This window comes from Corvus kubaryi, unplaced genomic scaffold (assembly GCF_017639235.1).
Source record: "Corvus kubaryi isolate FWS band 111438036 unplaced genomic scaffold, C.kubaryi_AGA036_p1.0 37216, whole genome shotgun sequence".
Classification (NCBI taxonomy): domain Eukaryota; kingdom Metazoa; phylum Chordata; class Aves; order Passeriformes; family Corvidae; genus Corvus; species Corvus kubaryi.
In genome coordinates, this window is record NW_024581061.1 from 1,915,307 (window position 1) to 1,937,737 (window position 22,431).

The window sequence follows — 22,431 nt, forward strand, 5'->3', positions numbered from 1 at the left end:
TGTTAATGAGAAATGATTTGCATTTCCAGCATAGTTCTTCAGGGATTGGTTCACATCCATGAGCTATATAGCTTAGCAATGATCTGAAAGAAAACATAAAATCATTACTGAGGAAGTTTTCAAATGACACAGAGATGTGGAGAGTGGTAAATGATTAAGACAGTTCATGGATACAAAGAAAGCTGTATTACTTAATAAATTGGATCCAATCTAGCAATACTCAGAATAGCTAAATTTAAGGCTGTCTGTGGACAAGGAATGAAGATGATTCTTACCGTAGGGAGAGCTCAGCTCTGGGAAGGCTGCAAGACAAAAGCAGATCCTTTTTGTGTCATGGCACATTACCAATTAAACATGAGTTCATACTATGACACAGTGGTTGAAAGGGCTAGTGGAGTGCAAGTGTGTAGGAGGAAACAAATCTTTAATATAAAGATGAGAGAAGTTACAGCATTCTTCTCTTTGTCAGTGATGTGATGGGTACTCCAGTTCTGCTTAGTTCTCACTTCATATCCTCAAAGAGTGTTGAAAAACCAGAGTCTTAGAGCAAAGCTATGAGAGTGATTGCAAGATAGAAAATATGTTTTTATAGGTAAAAAAATGATTAAAAACTCTTTTGAAGGTGATAACTGTGGCACAACTTGACGTGCCATTATGGCAAACAGGAATAGAACTACATACTTAGAGCAGAGAAACACGTAGTAATTTATATTAGTTAGAAGTTACAGCTGTTTGGTCTAGAAAATAAGTGTTTTCTCAGCAATTTATCAAAGAAACTTTCAAATGAAAATCCTATGTGTTTTGTTGAAGATCTATTTGAATAACAGTTGCTATGTTGAGATCTAGTGGCCCAGAGAAGTTCTGTATGTCCCAGTCCACAGCAGGAGGGTTGGAATTAGATCATCTTTAAGGTCCTAATCCAGGCCATTCTATTAATCTCTAATATTTTTTATGATAATTATCACATTTAGTTTCTTACCTAGATGTATAATACACAAATGAAATGTGGTTGAAATCAGTTTTTCTGGTTTTAAAGTAATTTCTTAGCAGAGATTGATATTTTATATAATTAAAAAATTTAGGTTTATACAAATACTGTCTGCTGAATTGCTTCCTGTGTTAAAATTCATATTTGTTTCTATTCGAGTGGTGCTTGTTCTCAGCATGTTCTTCCCCTTAGGATACAGCAGTTACTTAGTATGAAACCCGAAGGAATGTCATCTGAGAAATCCCACTTACTGTGCAGATTCTTATTTTGGCAGTTTTGTTTCATTGATCTAAAGGCAACTAAAAGCATCTACAGCAAGATGCAGCAGAAAGTTTTGTTCCCCCGTTGCTATATGCTTAACTCACTTCATGCAATGAGCGTGGTAGTCATTTGACTCCATAGCAAGTAATGACAAAGCACTCATGGTCCAGAAAAAATGAATAATTTTCTGCTGGCTTTGCTCCCTGAACTGGCTTAAGAGGAGATCAGACAATTACTACATTTAGGGATAAAAGAGAAATGGAAAACTCATCCTTTTGGTGGCAGCTAGCTTAAATATGTCACAAAATCACCTTCTGTGTTCAATTCTTTGTCTGACTGTCAGCTTTTTGTGGAACACATGGTAGAAACCGAATTACAGGGAAAGAATCTCTTCATGTTCTGAAAATAAAGAGTCCCCATGTAGTGTTCACTCTGGCATTCTCCAAAGTACCATTACTGGGCATATGATGGGAGACAAAAAGGGAGAGAAAGAAGACATGATTTTAGCAGCATCATTTCTAGTTCCCTTGCCAAACACATCAACCCAGACATCAGGTATCTTTAGCTTTTTAGGGCTTAATATGAAAAGGGGCCTCTCAACCTGAGCTGTTCCTCAAAAAGATAATTGAATATTGAGAAAGTCTGAGTGGCTTTGGAAGGGCAATAACAAGAGACAACATGCATAAGAAGCACCTACCCTATCTGCAGTAGTGTGATTTTTCAGAGTCAACACCAGTTACCAAAGTCAAGTTGTTGTAAAATGCTAGAGAGTAGTCAATAACAAAATAAGTTTCTGCAGTGGTGTGACTTCAACAGTAAGGACATGGTGTTTTCAGAGACATTCTGCTTGTGAGGTTCACATAGAGAAGCCTGTTCTGGTGTTCTTGAACAATGTAACTGAAAGGTCTTCCTAGGGGCCTTTCCCTGGTTGGAATATCAAATAAACTGTGTATTTTTCCATGTTGTCCCACTTCTGAGAAGTTCTGCTTTAAAATTACAAAAACTTTTAAAATAAAAATTTTTAAAATAAAAAATATATGCCAAATACAGCTAATGACAGAGTCTTGGAAAAGAGTTGACTTGGTTTGTGATGGAAATTTACTTGGCTCATGAAAAGGTTACAGAATTTCAGTTTGCTGGCTTTCAAAGTTGCCCACTTAATGTATCTTCATCTGCTGTTTGTTAAGTAACAGTTTTTCCCCCTAACAAGATAAGTATTTCTGGACTATGCCACGAGAAAGCATTGTTGAGCAGGTCATTACTCTTTCTGAAATGTTCTTGATGTGAGTAGGCAGATTTAATGCTGAGTTCAGGATATCAGGTTTTCAATAATTTCATTGAGTCAGTAGCCAGTTCTGATCCCCACGGTTTGGAGAGGATTATATGCAGGTCACTTATAAAAGGATTCAGTCTTGCACAGGTCTAAAGGAAGTAATGGTCACCTTACTGTAAAATGTATGTTTCTTTTGAAATGTATTCAATATACAACCCATGCCAGAGTCCTTTGAAAATGTGGAATGGCTTTGAACTTGTGTAGTGACCATCCTTAGAGAGACAGTTTTTCTGCACAGACCCAGTGACATTGGAGGTACCAAATTACATTTTTCTTTGAACAGCATTGGGAAGAAGCATAGCATAATGTCAAAAAGATGCTCATTTCATGGTCCTGAATAAAGTTTGTAAAGTCTTTATATAAGTGCTGAAAATAAGACTGAACTAATGAACCTGTGAATATGGTGCCAGACATCAAGGTATTTGTCCTGTAGAACTTTGCTTAACACAGACTTACAAAAATATGAAATTTTATGCAGAGATACACATTCTCCATTTAAAAGTTCAGATACTTGCTTCTGTCAAAGCTGTTCACTAGAGTTGTTGTAGATTCTCCATCCCTGGAAGTGTTCAAGGCCAGATGGAACAGAGCTTTGAGCAACCTGGTCTAGTGGGAGGTGTCCCTGCTCATGGCAGGGATGTTGGAACTAGATGGTCTTCAAGGTCCCTTCCAACCCAAGCCATTCTATGAATTGTAGGTGTTTTGAATCCCTAGTGTCTACCAGGAAAAAAACCCAAACTAATAACAGTGAGCACAATATTCAAATAGTCATAAAAAGGAAGCCTTAATGCACTTTTGCTGTATTTGGATTGTTTGGGAGGACCTTCATGTACCTTCAATTCAGAAGTAAAAAGAGAATTGTCTTGACAAAGTCTGAAAACCTTATTTCAATATTGCAGCAATACATTAATGCCTCAAGGCATTAGTGTAATCCATATGAATTACAACTGAAATACTTGCATAACTTCTTTGTAATCAATGTGCAGTGATTCTGTGGGCCTGTTTACCGGATTAAAAACAGCTATCATGAAGCCAGTAGCAAACTTACGGAATTGTATTCTCCCATTTAGTCAGCAATAATGACTTCATTTGCTTTAAATGTCTTGTCCATTGTACTGTTTTGTATGTTTAAACAGTGAAATTTGAAGATGAAAAAAATTGCTTCCTTTCTTTGCCAGGGAGTTTACTTCAACATTTGCTGTTCTTTTTAGGGTCGTGTGATAAAGGGGTCCTACAAGTTCCATGCCATTATCACAACATTTGAAATGATCTTGACTGACTGCCCGGAGCTGCGTAACATTCCATGGCGTTGCGTGGTCATTGATGAGGCCCACAGGCTGAAAAACAGGAACTGTAAGCTTTTGGAAGGACTCAAGATGATGGACCTGGTCAGTGTGAACATCTCTTATCTTTGAGTCTTCTGTATTTTTATTATTTCTGATTTACGGTTTAATCAAAAAATAAAAGAAAATATTTTTTTCCCAAGTAAATCATCAAGTGTTAAGAAAAATGAGGGAAGGCAGATGAGAAAGTCTGTAAGATACCTTGAAGTATATGCATACCTTCAGTTTTGGACTGCTGATATTTAATAAGTTTTTTTTCATGGATTTAGATATAGAATTATGTGGCTTCTCTTAAGAGAATAAAGATAAATTTATTCTTTCCTTTCTCTCCCTTCATGTGGCTTAATCCATAGTCACTTCTTAGGATAGACATTTATTTAAAAGTATAATGTGGTCAGGGGGCCAAATTTGTCCATGAGAGTTAAACTGCTCTGCATTAATATCAGCCCTAATGTTAATCTGTTGCGTGGCCATAAGGATGTTCTTTCACATTGACTATGGAAGGGCAAGTGAGTTGGTTTCTGATGGTCACATAAACAAGTATTATGGTATGTGTACAAAATAGGTGTATGAAACTCATAGAGAAAAATAAGATAATGTACAGGTATTTACTATTTAAAAGACACAATAATTACTTACTTTTGGGCAGAATATTTAAAAACATGAGAGTAATGCAGTCATGCTAAGCTAATACCCATAATTTGGTTTGTAAAAATACTGTGTACCATTTGTTTTTCTTATGGTTGCTATTAGAGGAGAGCTGAGCTTATAGTCTTATAGACTATAGATAGAGACATGGGACTTTTCTCTTAAGTTCTTGTTACACTGCTAAATTTATGTTTGGCTCTGAGCTAGTTGCTGAACCTGTCTGGGCTCCTTCTCTAAAACAATATGCAACTTTTGTCTCTGCCACTCTCATGCTCTGTAGCATGTAGTAGGAAAGCAGAACTCTCCTTCAGATTTCCTGTTAGATCCTGTGTTGATCTCCTGCCCTGAGGAGGTCAGTGCACTGAGGTCAATTGGAGGTGTGGTAAATGAGTGAATTTTTACTGCAAATGGTGGGATAAGTTCAACTGTTATTTTACCATTTAAAGTTCATTGTACTTGTGAAAGGGATGGGACATGGTGGACCAGTAAAATTTCTTCTTGTATCTTGGAGGACTTTTGAAGCTGCTTAAGTAGTGAAGTGTTTTTCTGGGCTATCACTGAAGGAACACCAGAGTACCAGTTAGAAATGTCTTGAGAAGAGTTTTATGTAAGTAGCTGGGGGAGGGGAGAGGAAGCAAAGGTGAGACAGACATAGTGACAAGGGGAAAAAATTCTGTGTATTTTTCCATTGAAAATTATAGTGATGGATTCCTAGGGAATTATTTCTTAACCTTTCAGGAGCATAAAGTTCTGCTTACTGGAACCCCTTTGCAAAATACAGTAGAAGAGCTGTTTAGCTTGCTTCACTTCTTGGAACCAGGTCGCTTTCCATCAGAAACCACATTCATGCAAGAATTTGGGGATCTTAAAACTGAAGAGCAGGTAAACTTACCTTGCATACTTATTTTTCTATTTAGAAAATACTTCATTACTTGTTTTTTCAACTGATACCTATTTACTTCCTGGAAGACCATAGTGGGTTTATCTCTTCTTTTGTTTGTTTATTTTCATTCAGCTGATGGCTTTTTGCTTTTGGCCAAAAGTAATTTTGCCTTATCACTGTTCTGTTTTTTTATTTTTAGTCCTTTGTCCATTGGTCATGCAGAAACAGGAAAAAAATCCCTTTGTTAAAATGCAGTGCTTAAAAATAGGAGTGGGGTGTCTTGTAATGGTTTCTGGATGCAAATACTTGTAAGAGAATTAACTTGTCAGTTGACATTCTTCCTTAAGCATCCAAGTGAAGGGACTGTCCCTGGAACTTCTGTGGAATTGACATCTGAGAGTTTTCTCAGTTATTTAAGTGCAAACAGGAACATACTCGAAACCCACTTTAGTAAGAGGTAACCAAATGGAGGGAGGTCTTTTTTTTACTCAGAAACAGATTTATCAGTCTGTCCAATAGCAGAAATGCATAAATCAATACAAAATGAAAGACCCTAGGTGCAACATGTTTTATATCTAAAATGTAAAATGTTTCTTTCTATGTATCAAAATGTTTCAAAAGGCCAAACCACCTCAATATTAGGAGTTAACTGAAGCATGGCATCTTAAATTGGCCCTTTGCATCCTGTGATAATAACTGCATGCTTTTTTATATGCAACTTTTTTGTCTTTGTCTGAAAATTCAGTTTTTGATATCTCTTAACTTTGACTGCTTGAATTTGTTGACTTTCTTTGAGAACAACTCTTTCATACATAATAGATTAAATTATGAAATAGCTCTTCCTCTAGCCCCTGGCCTCCTGGCAAAATCATGGGATATTTTTCCATAGGTTGTGCAGGCTATTGCATGTCAGTCAGAATGGACACTGACCTGACTGAAAGTGAGCCAGCTCTGATGCAGAAGCCATGTAGTCCTGTTAGTGCAGTGTTTGAGCTGGAGCTAATATATCCTAACTGTCAATGCAGCTTTTGTCTGGCCAGTTCAAAATGACTGTAGCTTTTGAAGCCACACATGGAACTGTTACTAAAATAATGCCATTGGACATGATCAGAATTAGAGCCTTGATTGCTTGGTCCAATAAGTTCAGAAGAACTTCCTTATCTGTTGACACTCAGATGTTTTGGAATTGGGTTTGTCTTTCAAGAAGTGGGACAGGTTATGTGTTAATGACTTGGGGTTTCTCCTCCATTCCTTGCAATCCTATTCCATATATTTTCTCAACTGTTCATCCCTCCGTGCTAATTACCGCTTGTGTTCTGAAGTTGCTTTATTACTAAGGGAATGGAATGACGTAAATTCGGGAGAAAGTGTCTTTTGTTCTTGTTTCTGCTGTGTGGCTCTGCATCAGGAGATGATGACCAATTTCAGGGTGAATTATTAGCTCTTCAGCACTGAGCTGGTTTGTACTTTGAGACACAACCTAAATGCCAGGTGTTTTGGGTTTTTTTAATATGGAGTATGTTTGAACTTTTCATGTAAGGGACTTCACAAAAACTTTAAAAAACTTAGGCTTTTTTTAAAGAAAACTGACATTTTCTTCTTTGCCCCTCCCACCCTTTAGGATATCTTAAAGAATATGCCACAAAACCTAGAGACACTAAAAATTATCAGTGCCATTAAAATTAACAGAAATACAATGTTTTCATTTTTAGACCAGTCCTAAACAGTTTTCTAATTCAGTGGATGTCAAAACTAGGGAAATAAGAAAATAATTAGAAGCAGATACCTGAAGTGGGAAAGTAGCAATAAATACTGCTTAGTAATTAGAAGTGAACTGCAAAAGTTATCTTAAAGTGTCAGAGTTGCTTATTTAACAAAGGGTTAGCTCTGCATGATTTGTGTGTTGTACAGTCCTTGTCTAGAAGAATAGATCTCAGTGAGGTCTATTTAATAACAGACATCACTAAACAGAAGGTCTACACACCAAAAATAGACTTTAGAAGTGTGCATGTCACTGAGTTAACAAGGAGAACCTGCTGCTGAGTCACTGAGGAAAGATTTTTTATGAATGCCCTCTACTTGGCATCTGAGGTAGAAAACAAAGATTTTTAGAATTAAGGGAATTGAAAAATGAGTATTTGATTCTTAGCAGTTTTAATTCAGCTAGTTCATTAAACATCTGTTTTCCAGGTGCAAAAACTGCAAGCTATTTTGAAGCCGATGATGCTGAGACGTCTCAAGGAGGATGTAGAAAAGAACCTGGCCCCAAAAGAGGAAACCATCATTGAAGTTGAGCTGACAAATATTCAGAAGAAATACTACCGTGCTATTCTTGAAAAGAATTTCACATTTCTTTCCAAGGGTGGAGGTCAGGCAAATGTACCTAATCTTTTAAACACTATGATGGAACTAAGAAAATGCTGCAATCATCCATACCTTATTAATGGTAGGCTGCCTACTTTTCTCCTCATTTGAGAAGTGGTTGTAAAGATGTTCACTACGTATAAATTCCATTTTAGTGTGTCTTTATGTTTATTCATTTATTTTAAGTAGAAAAGTGAGATAACCTTTTAGGTTGTCATAGGTATGGATATCTGCTAGCTAGGACAGCACTGCTTTTGCAGGCATCTGTGCTGCTTTTTCCCAAGGCTTCCTGGCAAATTTAGTCCTGACTGAGTTAATGTTGGTATTATAAAGTTTTCCTTTCTATTATTTGTGACAAACAAGACTTCAGTTGTCATGCAGGTTGTTGGATGCTGGCATAAATATGGCAATATTTTCTTTGGTTATAGTTAGCTGCTATTTACTTTCTTGCTGTAGAACATCATAAGGTAGTAACTTAAAATTTCTGAATAAAAAGTTGCAGGGTAAGAAATCATGATCAAGCCTGCTTTTATAGCACATGTTGTCAGTTGATTTTCTTAATTTGACTAGTAAGAGAAAAATTAGGATGAATGTCATATTAGACTTTAATGACTGTTTTTCAGTGTGATGGTATTGGTTTTACATCAGGATTATCTTTGGCAAGTAGTATAGAATCATAAAATATCTTAAGTTGAAAGGGACCCACGGGGATTACTGAGTCCAACTCCCTGCTCCTCACAGAACTACCTAAAACTAAATCATATGACTTAAGGACCAGATGGTCTTTAAACTCTTGACTCATGGTGCCATGACCACTTCCCTGGGGAGGCTGTTCCAGTGACCAACTCTATGATGAACCAGCCAGCTATAGCTGTCTGAAGTATGGTAAACTTGTATGTGTTGGTCAGTTCTTCCCTTTGAGGATGTAACACAAGCCTCCATAAAGGGTTGCGTTCTACTACTTTCTTGTTTCCCAGCTCCTGTTTCTTACTAAATATGATTTATGGTTGGTTTTTGCTGGTTATAGGCTTCATGATGAAAGACTGTTTTGTTCAAGAGCCATATGTTATGCAATAAAAAACCTGAAATGGTTTTTTATTGTATAACTTCCATATTGCAGTAGTTAAGTTCTTCTCCTTGACATTTTTTGTTTAAATGGAGGGAAAAATGCTTAAACTGATCTGCAAAATTACATCTAATTATATTTCATGCACAAGTAATTATTCCAAAGACATGATATAGGCTTACTCCAAAGTACTTCAACTCATCCATGCTGGTGGCTGTTCAGTTTCTAAACTCATATGACATATAGTGAAGTAGTTTTGTGGTTCTGGTGCAGGGTTTGTTGGGTTTTTTACTTGATTCTTGGGCTTAAGTTAATCCATTATATAAATGAGTTTATCAGAATAGTTTAGGATGTTCAGGTTATGAGCATCTGAATTGATGCTTCTTGGCTTTCAGCTGTTTTTAACCTTGCTATTAATTTTCCTTATTTCATGTTTGTTAAAAGAAAAAAACCTGAATATTTTGCTGCTACTTTGTTTTGTCAAATAGAGTTTATAAGTAGTGCTTGTAGTGTTGCCTACAGCAGGGATTTTTTTTTTCCCTCAGAAGTCTTGTATCATTTAATATAATTTAGAGACTTCTAAAGTTCAGGTGTTTATTTAGAAAACTTCAAATATTTTTTGATGACTGTATCTTAATAAAGGGAGGTGGGTTTGTCTCTTGAATGCATTTGCCTTTATAACATTTTTGTGACTTTTTGAACCTTTGGACTTGCTTGGTATCATTCAGCAATGTGGCAGGTGAGTTGAACCTTCAGATTTGAGGGGAAAAAGAAATCCTGATGTGGAGATGGAACTAAACAAATACATCCTTTATAGTTCTAGGACAGAAAATACTCCTACATCCTGTAGTCGCCTGAGCCCAAGGTTCTGTTTTGTTGATTGATATTTAACAGCTTTTTAGCTAGTGTAGTGGCACAAGTTTATTTTATTTCTGCTAAGAGTTTTTGCAGTGCTAGTACTTCTCCTTGCATACTACTCTCATGATAAATGATTTGTTGCAGTAGCAAGTTCTGTTCTCTAGGCTTAACTGCTTTTATAAAAGTGTTTTTGAATCCTTCTCATTTTCTTCCAAGTGTGTGGGGTTTGTGACCCAGCAGTAGTGCACATGTATTTGAACATTTGAACATGTTTTGTTTTGTGTAAGATTTGCAAGCAAGTCTTCTATATAACCTTCAGTTAAGGCTATATGATGAAAATAGTATGGTAGGAGTTGAATGCAAAGTGGGGCTTGCTTTCTTGATTGATAGAGGTATTCTGTGGTCCGCTGAGACTGGGAGGAGACTTCTCAAGGTAGTTGCTGTATGTTGGGTATTCTCCAGCCAACTTGGGTAAAGCACTGTCTGTCATTTTTCTTAGGGCTGGACTCCTTGTTTTCTCCATAGCAACCCTTCTCAAGTATTTATACATCATTCCTCTCTCTGTCTCCAAGAACCAGCAGTGGGGAATGCCTCTATACTTACACAGCCTAATGCTGAACACCAGAAAGGCTCCTCACTCTTTTTGTTATGCCCCCTTGAGCCCTGGAAGCCTCTCTTAACGAAGAGTAGAAGTGGGGATTTCCCTGGTTGATCAAACACACATTCAAATACCTTCCTTTCATCCCCTGCTAAAAATCAGCTAGAATAGCAAGTAGTTTTACAGACCTGCAAGTTACTGCATCAAGAAACTTCTGGGTAACAAGCTGCTCAATGTACGTGTTGTAATTGCAATTGAAATAGGAATTAAAAAACCAGGAGGGTCTTTTACAGGATTTAGCTAGGACAGAGTTATTGAAAGAGCAGATTTTTGGAGTTATCTGTAGTGGATTTGGGTCCTGCTAAGGCCAAGCTCTGATACTACAAATTCACCATTCATTAGACCAGATTGTGGGTTTGTTGCGGTGTGGTTTGCTTTTGCAGATGCTGTTCTTGCGTATTGGTTTGATTCATAGTAGTGAAACTTAAATTTGGATATCACAGTTGAGTAAGAAATAATGGATGTAACTTGGAAAGATTACTGAAATTACTGTATACGAACTGCTTGACAGCCTGCTGTATCCTGAAATTGCCAAAGTTCAGTACAGAATTGCAGATTTAGTGCCCAAAATTCTACCTTTTTTTGCAAAGATGGGAGATGATACGATTGAAAGGAACTTTGAGTGTCTGCTTACACTAATTTCATCCAGGCTTACTTTTGTTATCTGCAAACCATTAGGATGAGTAGTGCTTGGAGCAGGGAATCCAGATCAGGAGAATCCAGGGACATAAAACTACCTTGAAATGTGATCACATCTTGAGTCCATCAGGTTCTGTAAAAGCGAGTAGTGGGAGTGCATGGAGCAGCACGAAGCTGTCAGGCAGCCTGCTCTGGGTGAAATCTGGTTCAGGCACCGCATTACAGCAGGCACTGAACCAGCGATCACACAGGGAGGGTGCATTTCCGTGTTTGTTTACAGGCATCTACTTAGAGCTGGGATTTGAGAGAGAGATGCTCAGCAGAAGCCTGGCAGTAAGCTGTTCTTCCCCCTCCCCCAACCCTTCCATCTTTCCGTGTGCTATTCAAAAGCAGTATGGAAGCTGAATATTAGACAAACCAGAAATATTTTAGAAACTACATTTTGTTTAAAAAAAAAAAAACAAAGCAGAGGCAAAAAAAGATGGCTCCAAAAAAGGGTTTATTTGGAGGTGAAATAAGCTTAAAACAAAGATTCCTAACCCTTTATGTGCCAAGAAGAGCAATCTGATAGTTCTTGGAATTGTCCACTGTTTGTAGAAGTGAAATAAAAAATGGAGTAAAAGCATAGGAGAGGTTGAAGAGAAGACTTAAACTTGGTCTGTAGTCTCCTGATAGTGAGCAGAACAAGCAAATAGTTGCTGCTGTGCATATCATTCATAGGCAAAGCGAGTGACCAGAAAGAACTTTTGACTAATGCTGGAAAAAATAAATACATTGGATAGCTTCATCAAACTGAACAAAAAAAATACATTCAGTGAGGAGGTTTTTAATTACTTGGATTTTGGTTTTATAATTAATAATGAAAGGAGCAGGTTTCAGGTCATGTGGATGTTTAAGGCTGATTTCAGAGGCACAGACATTAAATGTTATTTGTATCCCTTGTATTTTCTTGTAGAAACAAGACATTTTTTTCTTTCATGTTGCATTTTTAAAAGGACAAAAACTCAATTTTATCAGTTGAAATATGTTTAATTTTTTCATCTTTTTTCTTTTTTTTTCATTGAATTGTGTGCATCAATAAATAGTTCTATGAATTTATTTAGGAAAGAGTTTAGTGTTGTTCAAAAGAGGGAAAAATGAATTTTCAGTGTTATTTTTTATTTAGGCTGTATTTGTGTATATGTTTGCTTTAAATTTAAGCTTAATATTTTTTATAAATGTTTATTTTTTTTTATAAATGTTTATTTACATAGTGCTTAAAACATTCCTGCAGTTTCTATAGGGTGTTGAAGGCGAGCTCATTGTTTATTAATAAAACCCTTTGCAGTGTTCATGTATTGCTGTCCAATCTTTGCAGGTGCTGAAGAGAAAATTTTGGAAGAGTTTAAAGAAACACACAATGCCGACTCTCCAGATTTTCAGCTCCAGGCAATGATCCAGGCTGCTGGCAAGCTAGTACTGATTGACAAGCTGCTGCCAAAACTGAAGGCTGGTGGCCACAGGGTGCTTATCTTTTCCCAGATGGTGCGCTGCTTGGACATACTGGAAGACTACCTCATTCAAAGACGGTGAGAGCAACAATATAATACAACTGTAAATAAACTGTGCCTTCCTCAGTGACCACCACATTTAACCTGTGTAGAAACCCATGCAGAAAGGGAAGAAATTAAAACAGAATTTTGTATAGTGATCTGAATAAGGGAAAGAGCAAACCTGGAGGTTGCAAGTACTGAGATTTTTCTTTTGGGTGAATAGAAAATTACCCCATATGGAGAGCTGTTAGGTTCTCAGTTTAACTCTCAGTTAAATGTTTTGGTGGCTCTAGAGTTTTTAGTTTAGGCCTAAATTTTTATTGAATTCCTTGGAGTCAGTCTGTTCTTTACTAAGGAAAGAGACAAAGTAGTATGTCTTTACTGATTAAGTTAGTCTCTTAGTTGTAGTTCTTCTGACCCCATAGTAGCATATTTGTCTTTGTTGTTTTTAATTGCATATTCTTCTAAAGAAGCAATGCCATGGCAGTAAAGCAATCTCTATAATGCATCTATTTTTCAGGTACCCATACGAACGAATTGATGGTCGAGTGAGAGGCAACTTGCGTCAGGCAGCTATTGACAGGTTTTCAAGACCTGATTCTGATAGGTTTGTTTTCCTGCTGTGTACAAGGGCAGGAGGTTTGGGCATTAATCTTACTGCTGCTGATACCTGCATCATTTTTGATTCAGACTGGAACCCCCAAAATGACCTCCAGGTAATATTACAAGAGATGATTTTATTGAAAATTTCTCTTTGCCTTTTTACTGTGAAATTTTCTTCACCTACAAGACAAATTATCTGTTGTCCCGCTCTTGAAAGCATAAACAATATTATTTGTATTGAAAAAAAAACCTTCTAAAGTTCCCTGTATTGATTATTTAAATTTTTTTTTCTTATATTTGTAACCTGTAACTGAATATCTGTCTTTGTTTTTTCAGGCTCAAGCACGATGTCACAGAATAGGGCAGAGCAAATCAGTGAAAATTTACAGATTGATAACAAGGAATTCTTATGAAAGGGAAATGTTCGACAAAGCTAGCTTGAAGTTGGGCCTTGATAAAGCTGTGCTGCAATCTATGAGTGGAAGAGAAAATGCCACAAATGGGGTAAGGATTAATTTTTTAAGGTGCATTATCCACAAATGCTATGAGCGTGTTATGCTTTGCTTTGCGTTTTAGCTGGAGAACAGTTGTTTTCAGATGGAGTGTGGCTGATACTTTAAAGTCGGGTTAATTAAGGGCATTGGCTACATGAACTGGCTCAGCCTATCTAATGGCGCACTTATTGCCAAAAGGGGGCAGGTGGAGTCATGTTCCCTCAATCCTGATCCATTCTCATCATTCCACCCTTTACATTATGTTGATCTTGGCACTTTATGGAGTTCTTCTAGCTAGCTTTTGCTGGTGTAGCCTTTTTGCTTTGGGACTTCTTTTTGCTTTAGCTTTTTTGTCAGGTTACTAAGTTAAATCTGCTCCCAGGAGGAGTTTAGCAGTCATCAGAGCTAAAGGGATTCAGTGACAATGAATTATTAAGTCGATTAAACCACTCACATAACTTCACCCTGAGAATTTTGTTGTTTGTATTCTTCTTTAAAAGGTGATTTCAGCATGAATGTTTAACTGACCATTTCCACATTATTGTAGAGCTTCAGTTCTTAAAATGCCAAGTAAGAGGACAATCCATCTGATTGTGCTGTCAGGTGAACACCACTGGCTGGTGTCAAAAAAACCCCAAAACCATAACCCCTCTTATGTGTTACAGGTGCAACAGCTTTCTAAAAAAGAAATAGAAGATCTTCTTCGAAAGGGGGCATATGGTGCTCTGATGGATGAGGAAGATGAAGGGTCTAAATTTTGTGAAGAGGATATTGATCAGATTCTCTTAAGACGAACACACACAATTACCATTGAATCTGAAGGAAAAGGCTCAACATTTGCAAAGGTGTGCATTGACATTCAGAGGAAAATGAACAAAATGTGACCAGAATAGGTGGAAGTATATTAAACTGTCTTCTGTGTCAATTTATTTTTCAGTGTACTTATCTTAGGTATTTTTCTTGCAAATGTTGGGAATCTGTATTTCCAGTACTGATAGCTTCCAGGCTTACCTTTTTTCTTTCTTGACACTACCTCTTCATAAGTCCTAAGTATTGTATTTGCTAGTGAAAAATAGGTATTCTTCATAGCATGCAGTTAAGAAACCAATCCATGTGTTTTTACTTCTACTAGGCTAGTTTCGTTGCATCTGGGAACAGGACAGATATTTCTTTGGATGACCCTAATTTCTGGCAGAAGTGGGCAAAGAAAGCTGAGCTGGATATTGATGCTCTAAATGGAAGGGTAAGAGCTTTATGACTGTTTGTAGTGCAATTAAATTGAAGATTCCCCCTCCCCTCCCCCCAAATTTATACCTTTTCCCTTTCATTTTAGAACAACCTAGTTATTGATACACCAAGAGTAAGGAAGCAAACCAGACTCTACAGTGCAGTCAAAGAGGATGAACTGATGGAGTTTTCAGACCTGGAAAGCGATTCTGAAGAAAAGCCTAGCACTAAGCCCCGTAGGCCTCAGGACAAATCTCAAGGTTATGCACGAAGTGAATGTTTCAGAGTGGAGAAGAACTTGTTGGTTTATGGGTAAGATATGCAAATAAAATATACTAATTGTGGCTAAAGATCTGAAAATAAATTATATATAATAAATAACTCATCCTTCTCTTGGACACATTCCCAAAATATCACACTGTATAATGCTTATACATGCCAGTTAGATTTTTTTTGGTTGCTATATATATAAATTGCTTATATATGTGTTATTTAGTTTAAAGTATCTGAGTGTCTCACAGATGGCTATGAGCTCACTGGTAAGATAAGTGGTTTTGTGATGACAGAATATTTGTTTCTGGTTTCTCAGTGTAAAGAATTCTTGAGTTAATGAGATTTAACCTCTCTTTTCTAAGTGTTGAAGAGAGTATTAGTGTATTTGTAAAGAACAAAATGGTTTTGAAATCAACAGTCAATCTAGACTTTTTCAACATATATTCTGGTATTTTGGCACCATTTAAATTCAGATATTTGGTACTTGACATTTTTCCCATTGAGTGTGCCAATTTGAATTTCATCTCTTTGCAAGCAGGTAGCTGTATTTGACTTCTAACACGGTGGCCTTCAGAACGACTGTCTTTATTTTAGAAATTATTGTGCAACAGTTGCTAGTAATAGGTTTCTGGATCAAAATAGGAATGGTTCCCCAAATCCCATGATTGTAGGAATTGGTTGAGTTTCCTGTTTGTAGCTTACTGGGACCTTTAGAGTTAAACATATGTACTTTATTAATTTGAGTGTAGTTCAATTGCAGCTTTACGAGCAGTGAACTTATTGCCTGTTCTGTAAAATAAACATTCTTAACTCTTTGGTGCTGGAGGTTGGATTCCCTGATGTAACCTACAAATGCAAAATGCATTAGTGCTAACACAGGAGGTCCCAACTTGCTTGATACAAGGAGTTCAATTGAAAGTCACAAATTAAAATACCAGTACCCTGGCTTTTGTATTGAACATATTTTTCTTATAGCTGGGGTCGATGGACTGACATCCTCTCACATGGGCGCTATAAACGTCAGCTAACAGAGCAAGATGTGGAAACCATCTGCCGGACTATCCTGGTGTATTGTCTTAATCATTACAAAGGGGATGAAAATATCAAAAGTTTCATCTGGGATCTGATCACTCCAACTGCAGATGGGCAAACTCGAGCTTTGGTTAATCATTCTGGTATGTCTACCACAATCAAATAATGATGCTAGTAAATAGGGAAGAATTGCTTCAGTCGTGCTATGTATTTGGTTTAAACTATAGCCATTCTGACATGTCGTAGGATCTTGTCAGATTTTATGAGTAAGGTGGGCTTTGACTTGGTCCGTACTTAAAGGGGAAGTCTCCCTCAGACACTTTGTAGAATGCAGTGCTCTTTCCCTTAAATTAGTTTTAAACAAATATTCCAGCATAATTTTTCGTTGGCACCTATTGCTGGAGTTAATCTCTTTTAAATTGCCATAAATCAGAAAGCTTGTTTCCTTACGGCCATTTAGATTCATGAGAATTTTTACAAGAAATATTTATATAACACCATTTTCTGGCTAGCACTCTGAATTTTGAAATCTTCACACCTAAATTTGCATGAAAGTTTTGGTTGATTTTGTTGCTTGCAATTTTCTGTACTGAATTAAGTTGCTGTTCAGTTTTTGGTGGTTGTGTTGCCCACAAAGTAATGAATATAGCAGTGATACTTAGCTTTAAATGTGTGTTTGTAATGTTGTTTGGGGTGAGAGTTTTTCTGTTCAGATTGTGTGAGAACTATTGGGGTTTTGTCTAGGTCTGTCTGCACCAGTGCCCAGAGGGAGGAAAGGGAAGAAAGTAAAAGCCCAGAGTTCACAGCCAATGCTGCAAGATGCTGATTGGCTCACAACCTGTAATCCAGATGTATTATTTCAAGAAGACAGCTATAGGAAACATCTCAAACATCACTGTAATAAGTAAGTACTAATAAATGTTTCATTTAGAGGTTTGGGATTCTTTTTAACTACATGCTTTTGAAAAGTCCACAACTTCATTTGGATATATTTAATAGAACACAGGGCCATTTAATGGGATGTAAAGGCCATTATTACTTTTTAATTTGGGGATAATCATCTTAACAGATATCTGGATACTTCTGTAAGCTCTTTATGACAATCAGCACACTTCTGAAGAAAATTATTCTCTACTTACTAAATAAGAATGGAATCAGATTAGGTTATTTTTTTACTATAGAAAGTGAAGACTATATTCCTACACTAAGTCTATTTCACTTGACAATTGGCTATCTTTAAATAAAAGCTGTTTGTTTCCTACCTTCTTGTGGGGTCCCTCAGGCTGGTGTTTAAAGTTCTGTTCCATAGATGTTAAACTCATACATCCAGTTCTTAGTTTCACGAGTTTCATGTAGTAGTTCACCTATATGTGGGTGTATCTTTTGTCTTCATTTTTTCTCTCCCTTTCTTGCTTGCTCTCCACATCATACAGAATATTTATTCTTTCTCCTTTGAGATGAAATTTCTCACCAAACTCTTCTACCTGAATTGATTTGTCCTGATTTTATTTTTGAAATTCTAAACACGTTACTAAACCAAAGGCCTTTGGCGATAAAGATCATTGTACATAATGTTTTATTGTTGTATGAATGTCTCTTAAGAGCCTTTCTTACATAGTTTCTTTTGGCTTTTGTTTTGTAATATCTTATTTTTGTGTCAGCTTTCTTTGATGCCATCTCAGTTTTGCTTACTATATTCTCCATTACAGACACTGAACCTTGTCCCAAAACCACCTTGGTTTAGAGTTGGGGATGTGGTTGATTGCTTTTGGGATTTTGTGGTGTTTGGTTTTGTTTTTAAATTTCTACTCCTCATTTTATATATATATATATATATATATATATATATATCATACAGTTGCAATGCTGTGTTAGTGAAAGGTCGTCTTTACTTTTGTGGTTTGAATATGTATTGTGTCTCATTAATACTGTTTAGTGGAAAGAAATTATTGATTTGAAAAGTACCTGTGGGCTGTCAATAGGGGGTGTGATATGAAGAAGGAAAGGAATTTAAGGGGTTTATTAGCTCAAGTCCAGATGCTAACCAAGCTTGATTTTTAGCTGATGACAACAGATATTCATAGAATTACGTTAGTGAGTGCACTTCCAAATAAACTGCTTTCTGATTTTTCTGAACTGTTACTTGAGTCTGTTACTACATTTCACTTGCTCTTAAAGTAATAAAATTCTTTCCTGTAACATTACTTTAATCTCTCAGGTAACATGTCGTCATTACTTGCTGTATCTGTTTGCAGATCCCACTTAAATTCATTTTTTAAGTACTGCTTCTTTAATAATACAATAGAAAATTACAAGGACTGGGAAGACTGGTAAATGTGCATGAATGTTTTCAGTTGCTATCTTTTTCCTTCACTTCCCAGATTCACCAGGACTAAATGAATTGTAGAAGCCACATGTTTTTAGCACAGGTAAAATCAAACAGAGGTGGAGCCAGTTAATAATCTGAGTAATTTCCTTCAAAAGGTACCAGTAGAAGTTGCCTTTGTAAGAATTGGTGTCCTCTCCTAAAGTACCATGTATGCTGGTTTAATGCATAGGACTCCTGAAAGGTGCAAAGAGCCAGTGGTTTTTGGTTTATCTTGGGTTTTATTTCATGCTTCTCTCTTTGGCCTGATGTAACAGCTGTTATTGCTTAATACTAAGCTGATAGAGACCCTCAACAGCTTATTTACATAGCCACACAGGGCGCAGAGACACCTTACTGGTCCCAGTTACTGTGTATACAGAAAGAAGCATGTCTGACGTGTTTTGAATTGCAGACATGACCTTAATTCAAATCCCTGCTCTTCCGAGGTTTGATTGAATAACATGTGTGAAACCGGGTATTGCTCCAGTGGCACCTGATCTCTAACAAGGAGATCTCAAAACTGGTGGTGGTCTAAATTTTTCATGCAAGTGGGTGATCAGATTACTGCTTCCCTGGTCATCTTGCTGTTCCAGGAGCAGCAGCAATTCAACAGTTGCCGTGATGGATTTGGGTACAGTGAGAGGGCGGGCTGAGTAATCTCCATCTTAGCTGGTACTGGTTTTACTTCATGAACTAGGCAGCAGGGGGTGCCCTGAATTGGGTAAACATAGGGGAGAGCAGGATTATTTTCAGGTAGATACTTTTTCTACAGAAATGACCTCTTTTCTAGTCTCCTTGAAAATCCAGTCTGCCATTCTCTCTCCTGCCAGCTTCGAGTGTGACCACAACACCTGACAGTGCTTCCAAAAACAACTGTAGTATTGCAGAAATGGGGAAAAATTAACTTGGCAATGAAGATTTTTCACTTCCTTGTAACAGTTAGATTGTGCATAGGTAAAATTAAATAGCAGTTTGAACTATAAAGAGTAAAAATAGTTAATATCTCCCAAGGGAAATGGGGGATTATTTTTCCCCCCCCATTCTCAGAAGCAAAAAGTTGTATAATCTGAAAAACCTGACATTCCATATTGAGGGTTTATTGTAAGGTAGTAAAACCAGATTTTATATCTCGTTTATTCCTACAACTTCTGATGTGCTTCCAAAAATGGTATTAAGGCAGCAGCTGAGGAAATTTTATGAGATAATGAAGCAGAACAGTTACTGAAAGCCATCTGCTCAGTTGTTTACAAACTTGCTTCAATACTTCAGAGGCAGTGGTAGAGTACGTGTCTAAACTTCACAAGCTGCACTAGGTAGAACTAAATGAAATGCGCCGGGGCCGGGCTGAGCTGGGTCCCTCTCTGTGCAGTGTAAGCAGTTGCCAGGCAGGCCTGTTGGAAGCCAGCAGAAAGCACCACACAGAGGTGATTATGTGCCACCATCTGTCACGCTTCAAGCCTACCATACAGCATGGCTAATCAGCCTTGGCAGGATGATGGATGAACAGCAGCAGCTGCCAAAAGCCACTGTTGGCAAACAGTCCTGAAGTTAAGAACTTTTTCCCCCCTCTGCCTTCCTCTCCAGGGTCCTGCTGCGTGTCCGCATGCTCTACTATCTACGACAAGAAGTTATAGGGGACCAAGCAGACAAGATCTTAGAGGGTGCTGACTCAAGGTTAGTGCAAGTGCAGGTTTATTTTTTGCTTTATGACACTGGCTTTTGTAAAGTACACGTACTATAATAATGCAGCATTTAGAGGTGGTCACACTTTATCTCTTACATGTCTATTCTCCGGCAGCCTTATTATTTTATCAAGTGCAGTGGGTAATTTTCTTGGGGGAGGAAACGATGTGGGAAATGACAGAAGTGGATTTGCAGTTCTGCTAATATTGAGGGATTATTCTATCTCAATTTAAAAGATTTTTTAAAAATACTAAGACCTTAAATGAATCATATTTAGATAACCATTTGACTCCCAAAATAGCTTAATGGGGGGATGGGGGTGGGATGTTGAGGGTTTTTTTGGTTGATTAATTATTTTTTGTTGTTTGTTTGTTTAACCATCCTAATTATTTTTTTAGGCTATTGGGTTTTGGGGTGGTTTTCTACCTCAAAATTTATATTTATAGAGCAGCATAAACCACTTGGGGGTTTTTGGGTTGGCTTTTTTTGTTCTGGTTTTTTTTTTTTAATCTTTGTCCAATAATACCTTTGAGAATGTATATAATGCTGTCTTGACAGTGAAGTAGATGTATGGATACCTGAGCCATTCCATGCTGAAGTTCCTGCAGACTGGTGGGATAAGGAGGCAGATAAATCCCTTTTAATTGGAGTATTTAAACACGGTAAGTGATGTCTCACTCTCAACAAAACTCAGTTGTAAAGCTTTCAGTGTGTAGGACTGTTCAGTCATAATATTAACAAGTATTGTTCCAAAGAACTGTTGGCTTGTATCTCCCTTTTTTCTTGCCTGCATTAAAAACCTAATATGAGCTGTAAATATCAGATGCTGTTTTTAAATGTTTGCAGAACATTTGAGAAGAAAACATTACTTTCTTGGCTGTAAATAAAACAAAGCCATATTTGTTTAAATAATAGCCAAATAGAAAGATAGATCTCCATAAACTTTGCTTCCAGCACTGCTTCACTTGCTAACTCTGCCAACCAGTGTCAAAGTGGACGGTGGGCTTAACCTCTGCTATTAATCTGTACAAGTGCCTCCTGGGCTTTGTTCCAAGCAATATTTCACAAATGTCAGTGTTGAGAACTCCCGGCTCCCTTGAGTGGGATGCAGCCTTGTTAACTTTGAAAGGCTGGGGATGCAGAGCTGGCATGATATATACAGTGAGCGATTCCTGATTATAATCCCAATTCTCTGGAGGTCGCAGAGGTATTCTCAGCAGCCCAGCCTGACTAAAGGGGAGAATGATGGCTTATAAAACCTTTCATGATTACAGTTTGGCTTGAGGCTCTACAGCAGTTAGGAGCAGTGTGTTGTAGTACAAATCCTAATTGAATTGTGCTGTTCTGCCTATGTACAGCAGCTCTGTGTTGTGGGCTCAGCTGAGGCAAGTCTAGTCTAAAAATCATTTTCCTGCAGTGCACTGTTGGGATCTGCCATTTTCCATCTAGTCAACTTGGGCAGTAAAAAAGCAAACAGCAGTTTGAAAACCATAGAGGGAACAGTGTCATCTTACTGACATGCATCATCCTAAACCTAATAAGACAGGTTCGTTGGCCTTACGTATAACCCATGTATACAGCATTTTTGCAGCCTATATTGAGGGTTCCAGCAGGGCTGGAGCTATAGAAAATACGTGTGTGTGTATGTGTGCGCTTCCATTCGCGTCTGCGTGTTTCCACTGGCAAGTATCGAATGTCAAGAGCCACTGTGAAAGTCATATAGGAAACTTAAAGAAATTTTTCACTTGTGAACGGTTTTTACTTTACTTTATAATGACATGAAATTTAGTGCTTTCTTCACTGTCTTATATGTGTTAATGTTATTGATGGGAAAACGTTTCCGTGCTGTTGGAATTTACCAACATGAACAATTTTTTTACATGAATTAAATGTTTCCAGCATGGTGACAGCTCCTTTGTTTTATTTAAAAATAAATCAATGAATCCAGAAAATAGTACTTCTACTGCCTCGACCTGTTCTATTCACAGCTGGTCATAGCTTTTAAAAAAGCATTTGTCTCCCGCTCTGCATGCAGGTTATGAGAAGTACAATTCTATGAGAGCTGATCCAGCACTGTGCTTTCTGGAACGGGTTGGCATGCCTGATGCAAAGGCCATAGCTGCTGAACAGAGAGGGACAGACATGTTAGCAGATGGTGGTGATGGGTAAGGAGGACAT

At 37.4% G+C, this 22,431-nt stretch overlaps 1 protein-coding gene across 8 annotated transcripts in view; it reads left to right on the plus strand.

Annotated features, from left to right (window-relative positions):
- CHD7 (chromodomain helicase DNA binding protein 7) overlaps positions 1-22,431 on the plus strand; it is a 131,826-nt gene that overhangs the window by 98,884 nt on the left and 10,511 nt on the right. For all 8 annotated transcript variants that reach the window (XM_042022594.1, XM_042022592.1, XM_042022591.1 and 5 more), the window contains 14 exons: positions 3,794-3,970; positions 5,312-5,455; positions 7,647-7,902; positions 12,399-12,609; positions 13,094-13,289; positions 13,513-13,680; positions 14,336-14,515; positions 14,803-14,913; positions 15,004-15,209; positions 16,146-16,345; positions 16,947-17,106; positions 20,155-20,244; positions 20,812-20,915; positions 22,289-22,418. In XM_042022594.1, the coding sequence (XP_041878528.1) occupies positions 3,794-3,970; positions 5,312-5,455; positions 7,647-7,902; positions 12,399-12,609; positions 13,094-13,289; positions 13,513-13,680; positions 14,336-14,515; positions 14,803-14,913; positions 15,004-15,209; positions 16,146-16,345; positions 16,947-17,106; positions 20,155-20,244; positions 20,812-20,915; positions 22,289-22,418 (2,333 nt within the window). The remainder of the gene's footprint in view (positions 1-3,793; positions 3,971-5,311; positions 5,456-7,646; positions 7,903-12,398; positions 12,610-13,093; positions 13,290-13,512; positions 13,681-14,335; positions 14,516-14,802; positions 14,914-15,003; positions 15,210-16,145; positions 16,346-16,946; positions 17,107-20,154; positions 20,245-20,811; positions 20,916-22,288; positions 22,419-22,431) is intronic.